The sequence below is a fragment of the Giraffa tippelskirchi genome, chromosome 2 (assembly GCF_054371585.1).
Source record: "Giraffa tippelskirchi isolate mGirTip1 chromosome 2, T2T-mGirTip1v1.2.pri, whole genome shotgun sequence".
Lineage (NCBI taxonomy): Eukaryota > Metazoa > Chordata > Mammalia > Artiodactyla > Giraffidae > Giraffa > Giraffa tippelskirchi.
In genome coordinates, this window is record NC_137276.1 from 25106840 (window position 1) to 25131657 (window position 24818).

At 42.4% G+C, this 24818-nt stretch overlaps 1 protein-coding gene across 5 annotated transcripts in view; it reads right to left on the reverse strand.

Annotated features, from left to right (window-relative positions):
* SORCS3 (sortilin related VPS10 domain containing receptor 3) overlaps window positions 1-24818 on the reverse strand; it is a 626056-nt gene that overhangs the window by 118406 nt on the left and 482832 nt on the right. For all 5 annotated transcript variants that reach the window (XM_081543145.1, XM_081543168.1, XM_081543160.1 and 2 more), the window contains one exon: window positions 7177-7266. In XM_081543145.1, the coding sequence (XP_081399271.1) occupies window positions 7177-7266 (90 nt within the window). The remainder of the gene's footprint in view (window positions 1-7176; window positions 7267-24818) is intronic.

Below are 24818 nucleotides of genomic sequence, written 5' to 3' on the forward strand. Positions count from 1 at the left end.
TTATCACAAACTCAAGTCATTACCTAAATAACTTATACTGCCAGGAGGAAATGTTGACCTGGATAAACATTTGACAAAACAAGAGTAATTTTTAAAATGAATAACTATTAATATACAAGTGTATATGCCAAGGAGTAATAGCATGCTGGAAAAGCAAAAGAGAGGCATCCTTCTCACTGATGTGGAAAGCACTGGTGACAGGGACTCAGGCAAGTGAAGTGACAGTAAGTAAACAAGTAGGGGGTATCTAGCCTTTACCTTATTTGACCAAACTTTCCCAGAAATGGTTTCAACATAACACAGGAGCAGCCATGTCTGTAATATCAGAACCATGGAGAGCTCCTCTGAGCTGATTTTTAAGGGAGGCAAAGTCATTTGATTTGGACAGCTGGGAGGTGGGAAAAGTAAGAAAGCGAGTTCTGGATCTTTTATTGGAGATGCTCTATGAAACCTAAGCCTCTGGCCTTGGACTTCCGAGGTCACCTTGACGAAGACCTCACTTGCTCTGCCCGTTTGTGTTTACACACCTTGTAGAACTGCAGGTTCCTGCTGAGGTACTTGAAAATGGAAATGAGGCTTACTCTTAAAAACCATCTGATGAAGTCATGTTGTGTTGGTGTGGAATGAAAGCCCAGGAACCCAGTAGGAGGGGAAATAGCAGCTGCAGGAAATTTGGATTAAATTCACTTACCCTGTTAAAAATGCAATAGAAATGCTTGGCTTTCCCCAGATGTTTTGGTCATAAAAATGAATGAGCTAAGTTATTTTAGACTAAACTAATGTAAAAGAAGTGGGGGGGGGGAGCAACTTAAAACACTGGGGCATGGTCAGGATTAGAAGCAGCCAGATTTGCTGTGAGTGTAGCTTCGTTTAGACCTACACTGGGACTGTGTCACCTGGTGAGCAGGAATTCCAGGCTCTAGAATGAGAGACTACTCTCTAGTATATCGAGTTATGGGATTTCTGCTTGAGAATTCCTTAGCTAATCAAAGTCACTTAGCTAGTAAATTATGTTACTAAGGTTTGAGCCTAAGACTACCTAGAGAAGTTAAACTCCTTACCAATGGGTGTATAATGCAGAGTGCATCAGTATGACCTGGAGCTCCTGATAGCATGCAGACTCGTGGGACCCAATGCCTGAGATTCCGATTCGGAGTGTCTGGTGTGAAACCTTGGGTTCTACCACCTGAACAACCCTCCAGATGATGCTGGTGCATGCAATCAGGGGCGTCAATTTTTGAAAAACTCTGAACGATGTGTCCTCTCTCCTAACAAGTCTTAAAGTTGAACAGGGGTCAACCAAGAATCAGAATATTAAGTCTTCCAGAAAAACAACAACAAAAAAGCATTGTTACTTAAAATTGATCCAATAGGAATCTGAATGACAATAAAACTTATTTCTTTCATCTTGCTACCCCAATCTAATTTCCAAGCATGTGTCACTTCCTTATTTAAATGATTATAAATAACACTCCCCCTACACCCTCCAAATACAGTCACTAGGAAGAATCATAGTTGCTTTTTGAAAAATCTAAACTTACAACTTCCTAGGTGAACAATAATAAAAATACCTCTGTGTTATTGAAACATTTTATTTAATCTGGGCCCAATATAACTTCATTCTTGTGCCAAACACCATATATAAATACAGAGAAGAACAAAACATAGGACCTGACTTCAAGAAGATGCCCACTTGGTGGTGGAGACATCACAAACTTGTGTAGCCTTTTGTGAACTCGGCTAAGGACTATAATAGACATCCTGAAAATGGTGAAAGGAGTATAAAGGCTTAGAGGTGAGGGAGAGGATGGAGCATTCAAGGGAATGTATGGAACCTAGAAGAGCCTGAAGGTAATTTTCCTCTGAGAAAGATGAGGCTAGAGACGTGGTCACATTACAAGGGGTTCTGTATGGTACAGTGAAGTTCTACCCTGAAGAGGGTACAAAGTTGACACAAGATTTGAAGCAGAAGGAGAGGGTTAGAGTTGGTTAATGCACAGATTTTGTTTAAGATGATCAAGTTCTTTACATGATAATACTCAGTGTGGAAGCACTGCGAAGAGTGGATTTAAATGGGGCAATGCTAGAGGCAAGGAGAAGGTTTAAAAGGTCATGGCAACCATCTAGGCAGGAGTGCACAAGGGCTGAACTGAGGAAGTAGATTCCCTATAAGAACCCTATGGAATGAACTGGTGAGGTAGTAAGGAGGTGGCATCTACAGGGGGTAAGGCAGAAGGGCATATCTTTAATATCTCAGATATCTGAATTACAAAATTTTCTATTTTTTCTTAGAGTACTCATTACAATCAAGATTAATAATCACTCCTATAATTATTTATGTGATGTCTGCCTCTCTCATTAGACTCTAAGCTCCCAGAGAGCGGAAGCTATGTCTCGCTTATTTATTTTTAGCACTTACCAGAGTATATAGCATGTGGTAGACATCCAACAAAAGCTTACTAAGTAAATGGAATAAATCAGTAAACATGTGAGAAGGAGGAGACATAAGGGACCAAAGGGAGAGACTCTGAGCTCAGTTGTTAAATGGGACCGTTAAGGGGATGTACCTCTAACAGGGAGTTAACAATGCAGTTCAGAATTTAATGCACAGAGGAGCATAGGATCTGAGGATATAGAGCTCATTGGTATGAAGAGAAGAAGTGAGGTCACTCAGGAACCATGAAGGATGCAAGGAGAACTCAGGAACATCAACATTTTAAGGATAGCAAGGCAAGAGGATCCAGGAAAGGAAATGAGGGGAAAAAAAACACTGCCAAAGGAAATCTACACACCCAGTATTAATTTTCTCCCACCAGTGTCAAATGCTCCACAGAGGTTTAAAAAAAGAACAAAAGATAAAGATATGGAGATGTCTGGTTGGATTTGGCATGTAGGCAGTAACAAGGGCTAACAGATTTTTAGTGGAATAGTGGAGAGATGGTTGTGGGAGAGCTGAGGAAAACTAGCAGCAAGTTCAAGAATGAGTGAGAGTGAGAAAAGAGGTTAGAACTACAGATGACTCTTTAGGAAATAAGGCTGTGACACAGCAAGGAAGGCTAAATCAGCATTTGGGCAAATGCAAACATTAAGGAAAACATTCCTAAGGAAATCAAGGAAACGGTTAACATCACTATCATTACAATAAATAACCTGAAACTTATTTCCCCCCTCCTCTTTCATTATTCAAAGTGGGACTAACCGTGGGATTTATGTGAGCAGAACTCAGGAACGTCAACATTTTAAGGGTGTCAAGGGAAGGGGATCCAGGAAAGGAAACTAGAAAAAAACAGTGGGGTTTCTACTGTCAGAAACAAACCCAGGCTCAGGTAAGGAGAGATTTTATTTGAAAAAACTATTGTAATAGGGAAAGCACTCTAATCAAAATATCTGCAAGCACCCCCAGAGTGAGGGCAGAAAAGGAGAACTAAAGCAAGGCTGGAATGAACTGCGGGGAGTGAGGTGAATAAGGTAGACAGGAAATTGCTTTCCTTAAGGTCAGGTGATTCTCAGAAAAAGAGTCAGACTTAAGTTTGGTCCAGTTGAATTAACAAGCATTTTATCCAGATTGGTCGGTGGGGACAAATGGTTCAGCTAATCATTTATGAGAAAAAGGACAGGAATCTGGTCTTGCCAAAGGTAAACACAAGGGACATTTAAGAGAAGGCAGGGGTGGGGGGTTTGCAGTAAACCATGTTCAGGAACACAAAAGGGTAGGAGGATTTCCTAAATGTTGCTGTTTTCCAGGAACTTGGAGCACAAGTCAAGTTCAACATTGTCATCAATGAACTGCTGCTGCTGCTGCTGCTGCTGCTGCTGCTGCCGCCAAGTCGCTTCAGAAGTGTCCGACTCTGTGCGACCCCATAGATGGCAGCCTACCAGGCTCCTCCATCCCTGGGATTCTCCAGGCAAGAATACTGGAGTGGGCTGCCATTTTCTTCTCCAATGCATGAAAGTGAAAAGTGAAAGTGAAGTTGCTCAGTTGTGTCCAACTCTTCACGACCCCATGGACTGCAGCCTACCAGGCTCCTCTGTCCATGGGATTTTCCAGGCAAGAGTACTGGAGTGGGTTGCCATTGCCTTCTCCCTCAATGAACTGAGTTCCACATAAAAATAAACCAGCAAAAACCAATTTTTTCTCTTGCAGAAATGACTGTTAGAATAGGAAGTCAAGAATAAGTCCAGAATCTAAGAGACAAGTGGAGGTCTATGAGACTCAGAGTGGTCCAGTGAGGCAAGCAACTCTGAAAGCAAGGGAAGCCTGGGATATGACCCCACCAGGAACTCACTTGGCAGGTTAAGAGCATCAGTAGTACTTCCCCTGATCACAGGTGTTGCTTAGACTTTCCCAGCACTTTATGCTTTATCAACAACAAGCCATTCGCTGCAGCCTCAGAACTTTGCCACATGGTATTATGATACCCATTTCACAGATGAGAAGATCTGGGCTCATAGATGAGCAGGTGGCAGAGCTGGAATGAAAGCCCTGGTTTCTGTTCATTCTTTTCATGAGCTCCATTGTCTTTTCCTGAGGCTGCCAGGGCTCCCATCATCTGGCTCCAATGCTGGTGCGTGCTTTTCATGACACTGGCCTGAGAGTGCCAACTTGATGCCCAGGGGCTGGGTTATGGAGGACTCAGCACAAGGTCGCTGCCCCTAGTAATGCTGCTCATTATTAATGGCCTTTATTTCCTTCCCTGCAAAACACTCCAAAGCCAAGGAGTGCCCCAGGAGAGCATATTCTGAACAGACTGGGAGTAGAAGTGTGAGGGCAATGACGACAGGGAGCTTTTCTGTGTTTTTGTATGTAAGCAAGATGCACGGCAGCAGCTGTGGCACTACATGGAATGGCAACAACTTGTTTAAAAGCCATTTCAATTTTTAAACAGTGGAAAGAACCAATCTCCTTCCACCTACTCTGTCCTCACATCCTAGTCCGAGGTTGCAAAAATTCGGGTCAGTGCCGACTAATAAAGGGGATCAATAACCATCCAGCTATTTTCACAGCAGCCCTCATATTAATGAGAAGCTCCTCTGGATGAAGTTCTATCAGAGGAGCCGCGTGGATGGTAGTCCGTTGCAGTAAATTGCCATGGGGCTGCTAATCATTAATGGAGTGTTCTAGGGTTGTGATCGATGCTGGGCTTCATTTGTTCCCACCTGCAGCCATACTGCCCAGGGGAGCAAACTGTTTGTTTTCCTGAGAAGGTTAAAAATACATACAATACACATGCATAAAGAAACAAAATAGGTGCTACACAGAGAATGTGGTTTAGAAAGTTCCTGAAACTCTTTTCCTGGGCCAATACACGGAAATCACCAGATTGCTGCTAAAGGTCATTCTCATGATCATCAACTTCCTCTTCTTCATGTTCTGCAAGCAGGGTTCCTCTTTACTGCTTGGGTTTAGAATAGCTGATGGGTACATCCTGCAACCATGATCCTATATAATGGTCCTATAAAGTCAATCACAGAGACGTTACAGAAAGTGAGAGATTAATGCCTGTGGCCCCTGGGGCTACTTACTACGATCCCTGCCAATGTCTCCACCTCTTCTGTGCAACCCCGTCCCTTGACATGGCCTTCTAGTTAAATAAATCATGTGCATGCATGTGTGCATGCTAAGTCGCTTCAGTTGTGTCCGATTCTTTTAACCCTATGAACTGTAGCCCACCAGGCTCCTCTGTTCACTGGATTCTCTAGGCAAGAATACTGGAGTGGGTTGCCATTTCCTCCTCCATAGGATCTTCCCAAACCAGGGATCGAACCTACATCTCTTACATCTCCTGCATTGGCAGGCAGGCTCTTCACCATTAGCGCCACCTGGGAAGCCTTCTCTTAAAATAGGGCCAGTGTACGTATTTTCTACCAGCTTCTTGAACACTTACTTGCAGGGTTAACTCCTCATCTTCCTTAAATCATCTTAAGCATCACTTTCTTTAGAAAACTAGCCCTCACTACCCATATTTGGTGAGCTTCAACTATCATGTCACAATGCACCTTGAACTTCTGTGCCTATAACACCCTTCATACCCACAATTGCTTCTTTACCATCTCTACCAGAATACAAGCTTTATGAAGGTAGGGAAGTTTATGTCTTATTTACCACTCTAACCACAAAGCTTAGTTTGATGCATGGCGCTGAGTAAAAACCTAAATGGAAGAAACACAAGATCAATGGGTGAATAAAGGAAGGAAAAAAATGAATGAATATGTGCATGATTATATGAATAAATAAATGGATAAAAGCAACTAGGGGTAGATGGTTATCTACCTTCTTATCCCATAATCCCTTCTACCTTTGTACTCATTTCACTGTTCATGATATGCTTCCTAGCACCGGCTTGGAGATCTAAGTCTTTGTAACTTTACATTTGATATATGTCCAACCTGAGACTTTGCTTCTTTGCAGCCTCAATACGTGATGCAGTTAAAGACTGCCCATGTCCACACTGAGGTTCTAAGATCCGTCTCCTCCCAGAAGCCACTGTTCATAAGGGATGAGGTCCACAGAGTAAGTGCCATTATTTTCCAAAACAGGAATTAAAATGCCATGATTCGATATTAACATTATAGTAAACTATTCCTTTTTAATTACTCATAATGGCCGAAGGGAGTGGAAGTACAAGTAGTGCATTTATATTTAGCATTAAAATGTAGAGAGAAGCCTGAAAGACATGGGACTCACCCGTGCACCTTACATATATGTAAGTATATGTAGCCCCAGGGGCCACGGGCATTAATTTCTCATTTTCTGTAACATCTGTGATTGACTTTATAGGACCATTGTATAGGATCACAGTTGCAGATGTACCCATCAGCTACAGTCTCTCTCTCTCTCTCTCTCTCTCTCTCTCTCTCTCAGACAGTGACCCACAGAAGAGACCCACAGAAGATATTCAAAAGCTAGTGTTCCTTTCACTACCAGTCCTGGGAAATGACCCAAGGTTGTACTGTATGTTTGAGTCATAGGAAATCAAAACTCTTGCCTGGGTATCCTGCTGGGAGGGGAACACAGAAACCAGATTCACTGACATTAGCAGAGGCCAAACCCCCAGTGGTAAGTCAGGCTGAATGCCTGCTGTCTCCCAGAAAGAGATCAAACCTTCTGCAGCCCAACAAGACAGCCTCTCCCTGCCGCTTTGTCTGGCAGGACCCAGGGCAGCAGGTGATGAATACCTTGGGCAGTGAGTACTTGGGCAGCTTTATCTGAGCGAAGGCCTCTCTCCGGTAGGACACGTAGTAGCTGGCTCTTCCACCAGTTGTTACCTGGATCATGGGGAAACACAGAAAGGTCAGATGGGGCTACAGATCCAGGGCAAGGTGGAAAGTAGTAGCCTCTCCATCAATAACCACAGTAGGTTTGTGACATCCTTTAAGGGAATATTCCCTGTTGCCTTTGACCCTCCAATCCCATGGCACCCTGAGTTACTCCCCTGTCACAGCACTTAGATAATAACTGAGCAATTCCAGCAGTCTTTCCCCGTGGCTGGTGATATCTGGGGGAGCAGGGGCTCTCTACTTGGTCACTATGCTCTGAATTCATACACAATAAACATTTTTAACAGAAAACAGAGAAGCTATCGATATTGGTTATACTCATGATCTACATATTCTATTCTTTTTTTTTTTAACAGTTTTTAATCCATTGCAATGATGACATGATTCTCAAACTTTTTTTCTGAATCTGGATAATTACTATTACTCAAAGCTCTTGTTACTTTCCAATTAATTTCACTTCCCATCTGAGCACAATTTTTTCCCCTTTATTTTTACAAATCCATGCACTGAGCAGATACTTGTTGATTCTTTCCATGTACAAGTTAATTAAAGGCATCAAAAGTCAAAGAAGGAACTCTGGATTTGAAAATCAGAAATCCAAAGCCTGAATCTCAGTTCTACTAGTTCATGACTGATGATGTCAAGGTCTGAAACCTCACTAGAGGAAAGATAGATTCTTAGAGGAACCCAGAAACCACAGCAAGAAATGGTTGCTGGCCTGCACTTGCTGGAAAGCCTGCCAAATTGCATAGCTCTGCAGATGGCTGCTCTTGGTCCAATTACCCTAACTCAGGGGATATTAATATTCACAGGAGAAGACAACATAGCCTGTTCAGAGAAAATAGCAGGGAGACAATAGCAACCAAGCTTCTGTGCTGAGGAGGCAATTACTGGGGGCACAGGCTCTGTGCTCACTAAGGCCCCAGCACTTGCTGGAGACAGGCCAGTCCCCCAATCTGGTCCAACCCTGGTGCCCATCCATAGCGGCTGCTGAGAGTGGGAGGAGGTTACATTTCTAGAGAAAGCCACCCATTGCTCCTCACTCTGAGACATGGTTCCCATGGCTCCTCCTTAACCTGTGCAGATTGGAGGCCCACAAAGCAGGCACCACGAGCTGCCAGGGGGAGCAGCTGTTTGAGTCAGTGTGAGGGCAGAACTGTGAAAGAAACTGGGTGCAAAGACTTAGGCTGGAAATCGGTAGGAGAGACCAGCTTTCTGCCTGATGGTCACTGCTATACTCACATCTCTATTTTCTAACTAGAATCACTCTTGTCTTGTATTTCAAGACCTTTTTTTTTTTTCTGGGTAAGACATCTGTTCTGAATCTATGTTGTTCTATGTCAGCTTAGAGGTGGGATGCTGACAGATTAAGATCAATGAGTTGCATAGAACTTTTTTTTTCTTTTTAAAATAAATCTCAATTGCATAGAATCTGGTTAAAATGTAACCCTTGGTTCTAAACAGTCACCATTAATCCTGGCAATTATTTGCTTCTTTAATTTGCTATTTATTTGCTTAATTTGGTTTTACTTTTAATTGTAAAACCAACACATGCAAACATACCTGCAAACCCAAAAAGCAAATCAGTAGTTTTGAAATTTCAGGATGCACCAGAATCACCTGGAAAGCTTGTTAAAACTCAGACTGCTGGGCCCTGTCCATGGAGTCTCTGATTCAATCAGTCTGGGTGGGGTCCAAGGCCTTTTCTAATAAGTTTCCAGATGATGTTGATGCTGCTGGTCTGGGGACCACCCTTAGAGCAGCACAGAAGCAGAACTTTAATGCCAACTGACATACAGCTCTGGGCCTCTCTGCTCCTCACCTATTTTCCTGAATTTTGTGTTTAGTGATGATAAAATTTTGTTTTTTTTTAACCAAGGTGAAATTCATGTAAGATAAAGTTAACCATTTTAAAGTGTACAATTCAGTGACATTTAGCATATTCACAGTGTTATACTACCACCACGTCTTATAGTTCTAAATCATTTTTATCATCCCCACAAGAAGACCATTTGCCTAGTGATAAAGCTTTTAAACCCCAGAATACATCCTCTGGTTACCTATCAATTGCTTAAAAATCAGTTCTCTACAAGACATCCTGAACCTCACCATCCTCACCTTTAGTGAATGAGCCCAGCATCAGAAGAGGCAAATCCCAGCACTAATGCCGGCCAGAACTCAGCAACTAAAAACACCTTTCCCCAGGAGATCCAGTCACCTCCATAGGGAACAAGATGACAGCACCACCAGACTTCTCATCAGTAGCACAGACCAAGGCCGGTGGGGTTTTCAAATTACCGAGGGTTGAAGGAAAGTAAAGTGATCCACTTGAGAGTGTGTTCAGTCCCACTGACTCTGGAACTCAGCCCAGCTGTGCCTGTTACAGCCCTATTCAAGCACAGACTCCCTTTCTCTCTCTCTCTCTCTGTTAAGCTCACACATACCACCAGGGAGAGTTTGCACTTAAGTATATCATAAAGATGGAACTACACTTCAGAAATACCATGAAATAATCTAAAGTATTAAACAGCTGCACAAAGCCCAAGGAGCGCAGAGGCTATCTGCTACCTCTGACATCACAGCATCCCCCAGAGACACCCAGCTGGCTCCTGCAGCCCTTCCTCTGTCCCAGTCATGCCACTGGCTGTATTGCAGAAACCAACCTGAGGCTTCACACCTCATGCAAGGCCCAGGAGTTCACGGGCCTTGGTGTGGACAGCATCATTGTAACTTCTCCCTCCTCTTAATTCCTGAATTTTGTTATTTCCATTTCTATAGCACTTTCAACATTTACTCCTGTGGTGTACTATAGGTATAGTGATCCCTCCATGTCTTATTATAAGGTTATAATTTCTTAATTCCTAAATAAGGCTGGTCTCATGGCAGGCAATCAGTGGATGCATGACGATAAAAATAATGATAAAATTGTCATCAATTGGGTTCATCTTCCATGCTTCAGAACCACACATAGCCCTTATATAAATCATCTATTAATAGTTTAACCCCACTGACAACCCTTCAGAGTCTATGGAATGACTTGCCCAAGATAAGACAAGCATGAACCTAGTAAAGTTTGGCTCTAAACCTGCTCTCCTCCTCCTGTGACTGACAAATCCTCTATTCATCTTCTTCATGTCAACAGCTGTATTGTAATTTCAGCACTACATATCCTTGATTCCAATGTCTTTAAAACATGTTCTTTTAAATCTCTGTAATTACGTGTGTGTTTATGTTTACATTCCCAGAAAATATGTCATGGCATTGATGCTGCATCTTAAAAATGATGTCTTCTTAGAAGAGAAGAGATGAGTTAATAAAAATAAGAAGAGCAATAATTACCATGCAGTGAAAACTTATAACATGGAAGATGCTACAGTAAGCAGTTTCTAAACCATACTTCATTTACATATATACATACACACACACACACACACACACACACACACACACACACATATACATTATATTATATATTCCTGACCCATAGAGGATATAGCCTCTATAGGTCAGGAAATAGAGGCTAAGAGGTCACTAATTTGTCCAACAACACACAGCCCTTCATTGACCCAGCCATGCACAATTCCAGCCTATGCTTGAACATATACCTAGGAATAAACACATCCCCAAAAATGTCAGGCATAGGGCAGGAGGTCAGTACGTAACTGACCAACTGAACAATGAAGTGTGATCCATTCACTTAACCGGAGAGCCTTCAGATTCGATTTTCTCTGTTGTTTAGTGACTAACAGTGGCTACAGAGAAGCACCCGCCATCCCTGCCCAGTCCCTGCTGGTCCTAGGGACTCACCTCCACACAGAAGCTCTAGCGCTTCCCCTAGGGAGCAGAGTCCTCCCAGCACTGAATGATACTAGCCTAGTGCATTTGCTGCCTCTCCGCTATTATTTGTGTAGTTCTCTGGCAATCACACAAGGAAGGAATAAAGTTTAGCGACTATTAATCTACTTTGATGAACTTTTCTCTTCCTTACAAGCAAATTTGCTGGCACTGTAAATCCCAGAGATTATTACCACTTTCCCTTTCAGTGACACCTTTTATTTTACATTTGATGAATGTCATCCAATTATTTGCTCTGGGCCCATCTGTCATGCTAAACACAGAATTAGCTGGGTCTTTTCCTCACTAATGACTGGCTCGTTAATCTGATTTTCTGGATTTCCATTTTACAGGTTTAATTGGGCTCCTGGCCAGTGAAAATGATTCCTTTGGACAAATGCATTGGCCATTAAACACAGCTGTCTCTTCTGACTTGTTCCCATGCCTGCTGTAACCAAGTCTAAACCGACATATCCTTTATTTTTTCCATTTCTCCTTGCTTCTGGATGATGACTTGTCTTGGAGGAGAGAGAGAAATCTGCCCCTCAAAATTGGAACCAGAAGGCCTTGAGTCATATTGAACCTTTTTCTGTCACAGAGAGAAGAAAATTTGTAATGTTTCTAGAATTCATAAGTGGACATACGGCTTCTGAGAAGAGAAGTAGCAACTAACATGTTCAAATATCTACCATGTAATGAGTGCTTCAGATTTATTTTACTATTCAATATCCACAATAAATATTACTATTACTGTTATTATTGTTAAAACCATTATTAGTACCCTTACAAGGTAAAAGTATTAATAAATTTTTTGAGCATTTATTATATGCCAAGCACTATTCCGTATGAACCAGCTTTCCAATTTATAATCAGGTGAGAAACTGAGGCATGGGGAATTTATACCATACGCTCAAAGACACACAGCAAGCAAATGCTGGAACTGGAATTTGAACCCAAGTTTCAGTTCAGTTCAGTTCAGTCGCTCAGTCGTGTCCGACTCTTTGCGACCCCAAGAATCGCAGCATGCCAGGCCTCCCTGTCCATCACCAACTCCCGGAGTTTACCCAAACCCATGTCCATCGAGTCAGTGATGCCATCCAACCCTCTCATCCTCTGTCGTCCCCTTCTCCTTCTGCCCCCAATCCTTCCCAGCATTAGGGTCTTTTCCAATGAGTCAACTCTTCGCATGAGGTGGCCAAAGTATTGGAGTTTATGTGACTGCAAACCTTATTCTGGTCCCTCAGACTATGTGGGGTTTCCATACCTCTCCATGGAAAGGAATGAATTCTGGTCACTCAACTCCCAATTTCCTGGTTAAAATACCCACCAACAAGGCAGATCTTTCATGTCAGTTCCCTATCCCTGAGAAATCAAGGTTCTATTGTTGCATAGGAGTCAATGGTGTTGCTATTGGAATTGGTGAACAGAGAGGGATTATAATGGAAATAAATTCAGCTTACACAAGAGCTGTCACCTTCATAGGAGTTGACATTTAGAAGTTTCTCCAGCTAGAGGACCTTGCTAGGTCCAGGATGATGTGAAGAATCTAAGACAAGAGAAATGGTCACCTTTATGGGCATACATTACTTATTTCTCTTGCAGCCTTTGCATTATTTCCTCCTTCTTAAAAAATGAAAGGGGACAGTGGAGTTGTTAGGATGCACAATTAACTTTTCCAATTTCTTTGTTCATTAATTCTATTCAGATTATTTAAAATACATTTTGATGTTGTTAGACCTTTCTCTTCTTCTCCTCCTACATAATTCCTTTAAAGATCATATTTCTTCTTCAAGAACAAAGAAACAGGTTTCTGACTACCAGGTCACAAGAGTCAATAAGTAGCCTCTGGTCTCATTAGGCTGTGGCTCTATGTGTCAGGATGGCCTGGGAGCTTCTACATGGTAGGTTACATCACCTCTGTCACCTTGAGCTCATTTTCTGAAAGCTTTCTGCTAAGGCACTGCACTGTGTGTCTGAACCAGAACTGGGTATGGCATTTGGAACAACACGACACCTATCAGCAAGTCATCTCCCCTGCTAGACTGTTTGATGTTGAATTTAATGTTTGTCAAACTGGTGTTTGCTTGTTTTGTGTCCTGGAGGCTCTGGGCTACTGATGAAATATGCAGTTTTATCTGCCTGTTTCTAGAAGGAGTGGATCTAATGCCTAACAACACTCCTGCTGAGTCTGGACATTTTTGAATGTTCATAAAAAATTTTTATGGGGGCCCTAACGTTGCCCCAAAAATAGCTTCATCAAGAATAGATTTGGGATAAGACAGTCGATGTGAAACCAGTATTGCTCTGTGTATGAGTGTGTGTACACTCATGCATGTGGAGGGGCAGTGCTGGAGGAAAGGCATGTCCACCACATAACTGGCCAAAAACTACTGACAAATCAACTGCCCAATCACAAGCCCTTCCAAGAGACTTCTTGGAGCCTTCACCAGCTATGGGGAATGCTAGCAAAGTGCAGAACAGGGGATGGGTTAGAAAAGCATGTTACAAGACCATGTCTAGACCACACACAACACTACAATAAGAATCAGGAGGCTTAGCTCTCTGAGATTGTTTTTCAAATACAGTAACGGGGTTCGACTTGATAAGCTTTCAATTATCTATTTTTAAGGAAGACTCTTCTGATTGTTAAGCGTTATAGTACATCAGTTGGGATCTCAGACATGTGTTGAATCCTGCTTCTGTCATATGCTGGTTTAGTGACCTGGAACAGGTAATTTAACCTTCCTAATTTCTTCTTCTGGAAAATGGAGATATTAATGTTCAGTTCATTTCAGTCACTCAGTCATGTCTGACTCTTTGAGACCCCATGGACTGCAGCATGCCAGGCTTTCCTGCCCATCACCAACTTCCAGAGCTTATTCGAACTCATGTCCATTGAGTCAGTGATGCCATCCAACCATCTCATTCTCTGTTGTCCTCTTCTCCTCCTGCCATCAGTCTTCCCCAGCATCAGAGTCTTTTCCAATGAGTTAGTTCTTTGCATCAGGAATTGAAGTTTCAGCTTCAGCATCAGTCCTGCCAATGAATATTCAGGACTAATTTCCTTCAGGATTGACTGGTTTGATCGTCTTGCAGTCCAAAGAACTCTCAAGAGTCTTCTGCAACAACACACTTCAAAAGCATCAATTCTTTGGCACTCAGCTTTCCTTATGGTCCAACTCTCACATCCATACATGACTACCAGAAAAAACATAGCTTTGACTAGATGGACATTTGTTGGCAAAGTAATGTCTCTGCTTTTCAATATGCTGTCTAGGTTGGTCATAACTTTTCTTCCAAGGAGCAAGTGTCTTTTAATTTCATGGCTGCAATCACCATCTGCAGTGATTTTGGAGCCCCAAAAAACAGTCTGTCACTGTTTCCACTGTTTCCCCATCTATTTGCCATGAAGTGATGGGACCAGATGCCATAATCTTAGTGTTCTGAATGTTGAGCTTTAAGCCAACTTTTTCACTCTCCTCTTTCACTTTCATCAAGAGGCTCCTTAGTTCTTCTTCACTTTCTGCCATAAGGGTGGTGTCATCTGCATATCTGAGGTTATTGATATTTCTCCTGGCAAACTTGATTCCAGCTTGTGCTTCATCCAGCTCAGCATTTTGCATGATGTACTCTGCACGTAAGTTAAATAAGCAGGGTGACCATATACAGCCTTGACGTACTCCTTTCCCAATTTGGAACCAGTCTGTTGTTCCATGTCTGGTTCTAACTGTTGCTTCCTGACCTGCATACAAGTTTCTCAGGAGGCAGGTCAGGTAGTCTGGTATCACCATCTCTTGAAGAATTTTCCACAGTTTGTTGTGATCCACACAAAGGCTTTGGCATCATCAATAAAGCAGAAGTAGATGTTTTTCTGGAACTTTCTTGATATGTTATCATGAGGATTGAATCCACCATGCCATGTAAAGAGTTTAACCTTAAACCTGGCACATGCTAAGTACTCAGTGCATATTACCTGTCCCTGCTGAAATAGAGGCCTGTATCAGCTAATATATCAGAGGGTTTATCGTGACTGACCATGGTGACAGTTGACATGCAAACTGGAGGCTTCAGGAAGTGCTGAGGTAGCCAAGTGGTGTCCTGGTCAAAATCAACCGAGGATAGAGGACTGAAATTCTTGTTGCCGTCAGCAAGGATGACTTTGTGGAGAAGATTCACTTACAGAGACTGCAAACCCAATGTGTTTTGTGCCAGAGATTTGACCATGAATGGTTACAAATCTTGTCTTCATGTTCTAGTTTTTATGACTTAAAAGGAGAGAAAGAAGTTCTTGGGATGTCTACTTTACCCATAAAAATGGAAGTTCGTTGCCTTTCCTCTCCTAGTTTTGTTGGTGGATGAAAAGGCAAAGATGGTAAGTGCATCAATAAATCAAATTGATATGGATTTGAATTGTTATCCTGGAGTACAAAATTTGGGAGCATTTGAATACTCCCAGTTAATAAAGTAATAGATTAAAAAAAAAACCTAAAACTCAGATAGTCTACATTGAGTGTTCCAAATCAGGATGCCACAGCTTCACAGAAAAAGGAAACACTACTTAGGGAAACCTTAAAGACAAATATTACAACTTACTATCAAAAGAGCCCGACTTCCGCTTTCACAAATGTCCCTGTTCCTTGTACACTGTGAGTGTAGTATGGTTTCATAAAAGACAGACTGAGAAAGGGCTAGAAAAGATATTGCAAGGAGTCAAGCTTATATAGTCTTCCTATACTTATATAAAAGTTTTTCTCTTTGAGATATTACATAGGCTATTTCCTTTATACTGGTAGATATTATGAGGTCAATTAACTGGCTAAAATATTCCCAATCCAGACACCAGCCTCTTTAATATAACATTCTATAATTTCAGAAAATTAAAACAAAAGAGTGGGAGAGGAGAAGGAAGAAGAAAGGTAAAAGGTACCTGTATCTGTAACATTAGTGATTCTAGTTTCAGCTCAATCATGTATCAGACATGCAATTTTAGGCATAGTAAGTAGTCTGTTGGAGTTTCAAGGTTATTTTTCTATAAAATGGAAATAACAGTTACTCTTCTCTTACAGAAAGTAAATGAGATAAGATAGTAAAATGTTTTCACGTTATCTGTAAATTATTTTATGAGAACAATGAATAAGATGTTATGATCGACCTGTTTATGTATCCAGGAACTCAAAGATTTTAGAAGTATTTTCACTAACAAATTGCTATAAACTGAGTTTCTGTATCCCCCTGTAATTCATATGTTGAAACCTAATCCCCACTGTGACGGTATTTGGAGGTGGGACCTTTGGGAGATGATTAGGTCAGGGGGGTGGAGCCCTCATGAGGAGACTAGTGCTCTTACCCAAGAGACCCCAGAGAGCACTCTCATCCTACACATGAGGACACAGCAAGCTGACCATCTATGAACAGCCACAAAATCTGTCAGCGTCTTAATCTTGGACTTTGCAGCTTCCAGACTGGTGAGAAATAAGCTTCTGTTTTTCATAAACCACTTAGTCTACAGCTTTTATGGCAGCATTAGTACGGAAACCAAGCTGATGATCCAGACATGCCCAGTCTATAGACTGTGTAGGGCATTAACATTTGCCGCTGGGGCAGAAGCTACATAGACCCTGTGGGGTTATAGTTGTCTGCAGACTGAAAGGTTAGAGGCAGTATGGAATATGAGAAGAGAAGCAAGGAATGGACGGGCAGAGCTATAGGACAGACGTGTCTTCAGCCGCATGGGATAAATGGCAGGTGCACATAGTTGCTTAGAGAATGACTAATTTTATTGATATGTTCACAGTATTTTAAAGAACTTAAACGGGCGAGGCAAACAAAGCCATTAATTTTCTAGAGAAGCAGGGATATGTTTGAGATGTGGGATTTCTAGGCAGACTTGGAGATAACGTGGGCTGCTGGATATAACAGCCTTACTTCCCTGACATGGGATTTGCATCCCTCCTGAGTGAATTTGGGGACAGCAGTGGATGGATTTAAACCATCTGTCAACCTGTTTTCTTCAGAAAACATCACCACTTCCCCAAGAGAGCCATGAATACTTGTAAAATGCCAACTGCCATTTCTTGGAGCTTCCCCATTATACTGTCTGTGTCATTCCTGTCCTGTCCTCCACCAGCAGAAGCATCACTGTTGAAAAGTCAGACTTGGTGCTCTTGTTATGCACTGTCTGCCCTCATGCACAGCAACCTTGGTGGAGAGATACTGTACAGCCCCGCTTTACTGATGAAGTTGATGATATGCATAAGGTCGCTCAGCTTCAAAGCAGCAGAGCCTGGATTTGAACTTGGGTCTTTAAATTTATGTCCACTACCCTGTGCAACCCTGAACGAGTCTAAAGAGTCTACTGCAGAGCCTCTCCAAAGAATAGCTAGTTTAGGACCAATTTCCTGGAGGGATTCATCCTGACCCAGATCCTTAGAAATACCAGCATTAAGGAAATTCACACTGCCTTACATCAAAAGCTACCTCCTTAAAGAATCCTCCCTGATCCAGATTTCCCAGCTGGAATCCAGTCTTTCTTCCTCTGATTCTCAGGGCTCTCTGTAGCTCTCCTGTTGCACTTATCAGCTGCTGAGGGGATTACTAGAAGAGGGTATCTTACACAGTGAGGGAAGACATTATGTCCTGTTCCCATTTGACCGCCTCTTGGTACCTGGCACCCATGTCACAACTCATATTTGTAGAGCATTCTGCTTTGTGCCATTCGTTTTCATCACTGGACTGAATCTCATTTGGCGGGAGCACAAGCATGTCAGGGAGGTCTAATTATCAATACATCCCCATGTTAGAATTCAGGGGCCCTAAGGCCCAGACAGGCCCCACTAGGTCACCTTGCTACCAAAAGGTAAGGCTCACAGCCAACCTCCAAACTTCTGACTTGAAGCCTGAGGCTCTTTTCACGTTGCTAGGCTGCGTCATTCTGTGTTCACTAAATCAAGATTAGAAAAACACAAAGTGGAGATAATCGCATGGATTTCTACAAGTGGGTCTTGATTTTACATCAAATACTCCTTTGAGTGGTTGGCAACACCACAACATGGAAAACTAGGGGCCATAAGAAAGAGTGCTTTCCTGTGGGACATGAAGAAGCAGATTACAAGATGTTTTTTTCCCTATCCACTGCCGAATCCACAGATTAATGAAAGGTCTGGCCAAATTCACATCATTCCTCGAACATTAATCACATTCAGATATCTCATTAGGGATACCAGCCCCAATTCTACTACGTGTTACATTGATCAATCAATCAACGTATTTACTTATTCAGCGCTTTTGTGCCCAGGCTGTGTTAGATGTCACAGGAGTCATGGGCTGTGACCACATGGAGTTCACCATTTCTTTGTAAAAATAAGCCAAACATGTAAGTAAAATGTACCAACGGCAATGCAGAATGAATGCCAATGCCATGGTACTCTGAGCAGAGCAAAAGCCAAGAATTATAAAACAGAGAAACCCCTGAAGGAGGAAACAGACAAAACAGTTTCCATCTTGAAAGCAGGACTCCATCTTGGGCTGGACCGTGGACTTGGAGCTGCGTGCCCTGTATCTATGGAAACGACAAACAAACTGGAAATCAGACCCCCCAGATAGAAGAGCCCCAGGGCTCGTACCTAGACTCTCTATCGCCTAAAAAAATACCCTAATTATCTGTGCAACCGAATAGAATCATAAATTCTATTATGCTTATTGGGGTATGACCACAGGCCTATTGATAATTGTCCACTGGTAGCTACCTAGGCTTAAGGCATACGAATCATGGGTTTAAGGCATACGATTCATGGGTTAACTTTGATTGTATCTTTCTTTTCCTTTGTTCAGACTAGTTTCAGAGAATTTAGGGAGATGGGTTTGAGCACGTACACTTAGGTTATATAAGGTTTTCACAAAAACTGGTCAGGGTCCTTGGCTAAGAGGAGACTCTGCCTTGGGCCCGCTGGTGTAATAAACTGCACTCCACTATTTGCATTGTCCTGAGTGAGTTTGTTTCCCGGAATGCGCGGCTACAACACCCCTACCCCAGAACCACGATAGTTTTCTCAACTTATTCTCATGATCCTTCTAGAATTACAATAAATCAATGCTGTGCACTGTGGAGTCCATACTCATCCTATATCATTTTATAGATAACATGACTGAGACATGGAGATGGAAGAGTGACACAGCTGGTAGAGGGCTGAGCTTGGATTTCAGCCCATATCTGCCCGACTCCAGAGATGTAGGCATAAGCCTTCTTCCGTATCACCCTCCACAGTGTGGTGTGCATGTGTGTACACACACACCAGTAATAAGTGTACGAAAAGTAAAAGTGTTAGTTGCTCAGTTGTGTCTGACTCTTTGCTACCATGGACTGTAGCCCACCAGCCTCCTCTGTCCAAGGAACTCTCCAGGCAAGCATTCTGGAGGGTGCAGCCATTCCCTTCTCCAGGGGATCTTTCCCACCTAGGGATCAAACCCTGGCCTCCTGCATTGCAGGCTGATTCTTCACCATCTAAGTGTTATTCACACTCCCACTTCCTTAGGAGGCGAGTGGATTCTCACATTGAAGGACATCTTCTTTGCCAAATGAGGAGATGGATTTGAGGATAGAAGACTAGAGAAACCAGATCACGGCTGAACTGACCTACACACCAAGGTGAGATGGGGAGAGAAAAGATGGGGGTGGACCTGGCCAGAAGAGCTGGAGAGACAGCAGGACAGGAGATCCAAGTGAGTGGATCAATGGTGCTTGACCGGTTCCACAAGAGGCACTTTGGGAGAAGGGCAAGAAACAGTAGGTATGTATAGGTTTTATTAAGGGCTTTTGCCATTCAGTATCTGACATAAACACTCTGCTTCATTTTTACTTGACACTTTCAATAAAAAGTCTATACTACACTGCTCAATAACCTTATTAAAATTTTATTTGTTTATCTCTGCAGAGGTGGTTCATGTCAGGAATGTGATTCTGCTTCAAGGAAACATCCACGAGTTACAGCTGGGTTATCAGGGATTTTATCTTTCTGCATATTTTGGGGTTACTGATTCAGTTCTTTGTTATGAAAATTTATGAAAAACATCAGAGCAGAAGTTCAGACATGGATCCCAAACTTCCCCCAGACCATCAGCAATTAGGACTCTTTAGGAAAAAGCACTTAACTGCCCCACACCTCAGTTTCACCTCAAAGCAGATAAAAACCCTCAAAATATAGGCCCAACACACCCCTGACAAAAAGCAGAGACTCAAAAATGTCACATCTCTGTGCGCCTCCTCATTTCACTTCCTAGTCCTGGTTTCCTCAGCATGAATGCTTTCTTCAATTCCTATCTCCTAAGATCCTATGCTGTCAGTTTCTTTTTTTTAACCTTTTATTTTATTTTGGCATATAGCCAATTAATAAAGTTATGATAGTTTCAGGTGGACAGCAAAGGGACTCAGCCATACATATACGTGTATATCCATTCTCCCCCAAACTCCCTCCCATCCAGGTTGTCACATAACATTGAGCAGAGTTCCCTGTGAAATACAGTGGGACCCTGCTGGTAATCTGTTTTAAATACGGCAGTGTGTACATGTGATCTAACTCCTTTACTATCCCTTCCCCCACCCTTGCCCACTGCTGTCAGTTTATTTTTGTTGTCGTCATTGAATGACTCCGCAAACCTGTTTTAAGCATCTACTCTGTGTTAAGCTTTCCACCCCCACTCATGCCACCTTACACAGTTCTTGACCCAATTTACTTCAGGCAAACAAGGAAGTTTAAGTCGTGACTCTTATTTGAACATCAGAACAAGAGCAGAGATTGAGAAAGAAGGCTCTGGTGTCAGTCTGCCTAAGTCAAATCTCTGTTCCACTCTTTGCTGGCTGTGTGATCTTGGGAAAATGACTTAACTGCTCTGTGCCTCTTCTGTGAAATGGAATTAAGAGCAGGACTCACCAAATAACGATGTCATAACAATTAAATTGCAGATGGCACCACCCTTATGGCAGAAAGTGAAGAACTAAAGAGCCTCTTGATGAAAGTGAAAGAGGAGAGTGAAAAAGTTGGCTTAAAACTCAACATTCAGAAAACTAAGATCACGGCATCCGGTCCCCTCACTTCATGGCAGATAGATGGGGAAACAGTGGAAACCGTAGCTGACTTTATTTTTTTGGGCTCCAAAATCACTGCAGATGGTGATTACAGCCATGAAATTAAAAGACACTACTCCTTGGAAGGAAAGTTATGACCAACCTAGACAGCATATTGAAAAGCAGAGACATTATTTTGTCAACAAAGGTCCGTCTAGTCAAGGCTATGGTTTTTCCAGTGGTCATGTATGGATGTTGAGAGTTGGACTATAAAGAAAGCTGAGCGCTGAAGGATTGATGCTTTTGAACTGTGGTGTCGGAGAAGACTCTTGAGAGTCCGTTGGACTGCAAGGAGATCCAACCAGTCCATCCTAAAGGAAATCAGTCCTGAATATTCATTGGAAGGACTGATGCTGAAGCTGAAAGTCCAATACTTTGGCCACCTGATGCGAAGAGCTGCCTCATTTGAAAAGACCCTGATGCTGGAAAAGATTGAGGGCAGGAGGAGAAGGGGACGACAGAGGATAAGATGGTTGGATGGCATCATCAACTCAACGGACATGGGTTTGGGTGGACTCGGGGAGTTGGTGATGGACAGGAAGGCCTGGCATGCTACGGTTCATGGGGTCACAAAGAGTTGGACATGACTGAGCGACTGAACTGAACTGAATAATTCAATTCATTGATAATATGCCTAGCTCATACTAGCCTCTCAAGAAATGGTAGCTGATTCTTTATATGCAATTATTTCTCTAAGAACTATAGATTATTCAATGAGAGAGAAAATTAAATAGGAGATAAAACTTATGGAGGAAGGGCGAGGACAAATCTTAGCAGAGAAAATGCTTACACAGAAGAGGTACGTTCAGTCCGCTTCACAGGACTCATCTCAGATATTTCAGAGGAAGTAAGAAAGTCACTGCTTCTACACCTTCCCTCCCTGCCCCCACAAGAGCACCTAAGAAGCAATTACACAGTGCTCTGAGATAATCAACACAACGTACTAAGAGCCCTGGGATGATTCTCCACACTGCAGTCTGGAAGCAGTTGCCACCTGGGGCAGGCAGTAAAACTGCAGGCGTTTATTCTGGAGAACCAGAGAGAAGGCCTTGGGTATGGCTCCCTCTCCATTCTAATTGCATTCACTGGAATTACCACCATACAGGATCACAAGGTACGCATTCCTTCCAAAAACATTTTTCATAGAAGAAAGTGGAAGCAATCTAGCCCAGCCTCGAGAGGTTCCAAGGCTAGAGGGAGAGAGGCTAAGTGTCTAATTTCCTGCTCCCATTACACACAAGCTGGATTAGAAGAAAACAAGGGAGGAGGAGGAGAGAACAGAGATTAAAGAAATTAGACAATTTTAAAGCCCAAGAAACACAGTGAGAGAAGAACCAATCAATTTCCTTTTTTTTTTTTTTTGCAACAGATGTTTTGCTTGCAGTTCTGAATCTAACAGCAGTTGATGTAGTAAGGATGAAATAGGAGGAGGAAGAAAAGGAAAGAGCTTAAAAGGAAGGGAGGGAGAGAGTCAGGTTGGCAAACAACAAGCTGATCCCCAAGGCCTCCCCTCTTCCCAGCTTCACCATGACAGGTTTTACCTACTGGGAATGACAGGGTGTCCCACTGCCTTACCCCCCACCTGAAGGCATTTTTCACTAGAAAGGCAGGGGTAATCAGGCCCATCCTTTAAACATCTTCATCCTATTACTTTCACAATCAGCTTCTAAAGTTCCGTTCGATAGATGTGGGGTCGACCAGACTGACTGCTTCAACAGCTGCTCAGGCCATGGAGCTATTCTCTCTGCCATTGATCACAAAGACAAAAATCAATCCCGGCTAAGGAGAAAGAAGTTAAAAATAAATTGCAGGAATTGATTTCTGTTCAGACCTTCTGACTCCCAGTTTAGGAAGGGGGAAGAACGAGGATGCGTGAACCCGCCTGTCATGAAAACACTTCGCATGTCCCAGCCTCAAAAGCAAAATCAGGGAATATTTTATACACACACACAAGCACACACATACACATTTTTTCTTAATTTATACTTTTACGTTATTTTATTTTTGCCTCCTAATGACTATCAGAGATGAGAATCCATCTACTTCGTTACCTCCCATGAGAAGACTAGGGTTGGTCTTGTGTTCACTATAACATCTCCACAGTGGGTCCTCATGCTTTGTGAGTAGTAGTAACTGCAGAAAAATGTGTTGAGGGACTAATGGAATCAAAAAAAGAATGAAGTCCCCTCCTTGCTATTATTGGCTCTTACAGTTATGCCTATTTCTGCACAGATTTCTCACATATGCAATTATTTTTCTTTATTGTTTTGCTTATGTATTATCTCTCTCTCTCCCAGTAAATACAAACCCTGCCATGGCAGGAACTTTTGGGTTTTTCTGCTGTTTAATTTTTGATCTGCTACACTATCTCCATACTGAGCCCTCAGTGAATGGATGTGAAAGGAAAGAGAGGAAGAATGATTCAGCAACTCTGTTGAGGAATTAGCTGCATCCCAATTTTCTAAATTTTTTCTGACACTGGAGAAATGAGCTGGGACATACTTCCAAATAGCAGTCCCTTCTCTGTGTCTGAATCAATGGACCACCTGGTAGAGTGAGCAGTCTTGTGGAATTTTACCAATAGAAGGGAACTTCTGGAGTCATATCATACAGTCCACTGCCTTCCAAACTGGATTCTATGGCATTCTAGAATTCTACAGAGATACTTTGAGAGTGTCTGTAAAAAGGTGAAGAGGAGGCTGGGTGGATGAGGGAGCTGATAAAACTCTTCACTCTCTTAGGACTAGATCCATTCCACCTGCATCTGTTTTACACATTTGAATTCCTTGAACATTGTTGTCTGAAAAGTGGTTCCCATTGTTAAGAACAGCAACAACAAAAAGTTTGAAAGCTCTACTTGGATGCCATCTTACCATTTTGTGATAAGGCAACTGAGTTCCAGGGAGGAAAAATAATGACCCAAGGTCACAGAGTGAGTTATGGTGAGACCAGACTTAAAGGCAGGAATACTTGCCACCCCTTCCCCAGCTTCCTACTCCATACCATGGACACTGTCTCCTGCCATGAAGTTTCTTTTCTTTGCAGCACTGGCTGGTCCTGAAGATGGACTCCTCAAATCAATTCCCTTCTTTGGGAACTGGCTTGAGCCTTGCATTCTCTAGGAAATGTCCCTGATCATATCATGCCTCGTGGGTCTTTCTCTCTCTGGGAAGGAGCCTCACATAACTGAGCTGCTTTGAGCATCGTTCATGGAAACTGTCAGGCCATCCAGTCCTACCTCTTTATCTAAACTAACAAAACTGAAGACAGCCACTTTGTCAGTCTTGTCTACCATTATACCCCTTTCATTGAGCACAGTAATAGGAGCATCTTAATTGCTCAATGAATGACTGTTAAATGAAAATGAATGAATGAATCCTCCAAACAACACTTTAGTCTCAGACAGCCTTGGGTACATAGTAAGCATTCAATCAAATCAAGCTAATTGTTTACCCCCTGGCTCCACTACTATAAAACTCCAAGAAGATCTTATTCTGGCTGACCCTGAGAATTTTCAGAATCTGAGCCTTAAAAGCTACTTGCAGAAATCCAAAATGTCTGTTTACCCCATTAGCTAGTGAAGGAG